A 2,118-nucleotide genomic window follows, 5' to 3' on the forward strand; every position below is an offset into this window, starting at 1 on the left:
GGATTATGAAGCAGGTTAACTGCGTTAATCATTCTCCTTAATCTCTCTTCCTTAACCCTTTACCAAACGGGACTATAGGGAATTTTCAGGTATTTTAAAAGTTATCATGAGTTATTTGATAAGCATCCAAAGTTAAGGGGGTTTTCTGATATTTAACCTTCCATATACTAACTTTTGACTATCAAGAGTTTTAATTTAATTTTATTACAAAATATTCAAATAAAGTAGGTAGGCATCATCGTAATTATAAAGAAATTTATGTTTAATTATAAATTTTAAAACTATTTGGAAAGCAGATTACAAGTTTTCCACAGTTTAGGTTTGAATCATTTGGTAAAAATGGAAATTGGATTTAAAAAATTAGAGCATAAAGAGAAGGTCGACTCTATCTCTGACAAATGTAGTGCAAGTCAAAGGCGACCACGACCCGATCAAAGAGGAGGAAGAAGAAGAGAAGCAGAGCTCTCAAAACCCTAGAAATCTCTCTCTCTCTCTTCTTCGATCCTCTCTCCCAGATTGAGCCCTTAAAATTCTCAACATGATTCTCGAATCGAACCCTTCGAAGGATCCCGAGCCCCTTGAATCCGATCCCAACTCCAATTCCAGTCCCCAGAGCTCAAACCCTAACCCAAACGACCCAGATCTCGAAGCCTCCAAGAGTCCTCCCAAGGTCTCACAGCCTCAGGAGCTCACTCTCAGCTACCTCTGCGAAAACCCTAAGCTAGGGTTTCAAGACAAAGATGAAAGTCCAACTGACGATGAAAAGCCCAAATCAAAGGGCAAAGAGATCGTCGCCTCCTCGAGCTCTCCGCCTCCAGTTGAGCGGGATTTCCTCCAGCTGAAGCGGGAGAATCCTGAAGGGGCCGAGCCCGATGGCCGAGAAAAGAAGGTAAAGGTCGAAACTTTGAGCCTCTCTCTAGCTCCCCCAAATCTCTCCCTATCGCTGAATACGTCGACTCCACTGCCGGCGTCGGTCCCTGCTGCTCCTGCGGCTAGTGCGAGAACTGCGAATTCAGAGGATTTTGCTCTTTCGCTTTCTTACTCCCAATCTGTACCATTTTCTCATAACCCTAGCTGTTCTTTAACTCGGTGCTCCACCGAGAACTATACCATGTCAAAGGAAAATGATCAGATGTGGTATGCTGGTGAAGGGACTAATGGGTCAGTTCATAGTAGATTTAGGCCAGTGGGGGATGGAGATACTATAACCTTTGCTAATCCAAACAATGAATTGAATGCAAATGGTGGCAATAAGATCATTAACAATAATGGGCGTGATAATTTCTATAGAACAAATAGTTCGGATAATATCTCGTTGTTTCCATCTGAATTGCCAGCGAGAATGGGAAAGGCTCCAAGTGCGGAGAGCGGAAGGCCTAGGAGTTCTATGCTTACAAGGCCAGACCGGGTCTTGAAAGAGATTGTCTCAGAATCGGTTCCGTTCATGGCTCAAGTACTCCAAGAATTTCCTCGGGATTCATTGGAGGGGTTGAAGGATTGTTTGAGGAGTGTTATGGAAACGACAGAGAAGAAAGATGAGTTTGTTGGACTCCAGAGACGGCTGGAGAGGAGGTCCGATCTCACAGTGGAAACCTTATCCAGAGCGAACAAGGTGCAGCTTGAGATATTGGTTGCAGTAAAGACAGGAATAGTTGGTTTTCTTACTGTGAAGAACCGGGTCCCTAGCAGTGAGTTGATTGAGATTTTCATGATGACAAGGTGTAGAAACTTGAGGTGCAAGAGTTTACTTCCTGTTGATGACTGTGACTGCAAGATTTGCACTTCTCAGAAGGGATTTTGTAGTGCATGCATGTGCCCTATATGTTTAAAGTTTGATTGTGCTTCAAACACTTGCAGTTGGGTTGGATGTGATGTTTGCTCTCATTGGTGTCATGCTCTTTGTGGGCTTGAGAAGAATATAATTAGGCCTGGGCTGAACCAGAAAATAGGTAATGGGATGACAGAGATGCAATTCATGTGCCCTGGATGCACTCATGCTTCAGAGATGTTTGGATTTGTGAAGGAAGTGTTTACTTGTTGTGCAAAGGATTGGGGCCTAGAGACATTGATGAAGGAGTTGGACTGTGTCAGAATGATCTTTCATGTGAGTGAGGATTT

At 43.3% G+C, this 2,118-nt stretch overlaps 1 protein-coding gene across 1 annotated transcript in view; it reads left to right on the forward strand.

Annotated features, from left to right (window-relative positions):
* The window catches only part of LOC109833804 (protein OBERON 3-like), a 4,698-nt gene continuing 2,926 nt past the window's right edge, over window positions 347-2,118 (forward strand). The window contains 2 exon segments of the mRNA XM_020401619.1: window positions 347-2,114; window positions 2,117-2,118. The exon segment at window positions 2,117-2,118 is cut by the window's right edge and continues 91 nt beyond it. Coding sequence (XP_020257208.1) covers window positions 539-2,114; window positions 2,117-2,118 — 1,578 coding nt within the window. The 5' untranslated portion in view covers window positions 347-538.

The sequence above is a fragment of the Asparagus officinalis genome, chromosome 3 (assembly GCF_001876935.1).
Source record: "Asparagus officinalis chromosome 3, Aspof.V1, whole genome shotgun sequence".
Taxonomy (NCBI): domain Eukaryota; kingdom Viridiplantae; phylum Streptophyta; class Magnoliopsida; order Asparagales; family Asparagaceae; genus Asparagus; species Asparagus officinalis.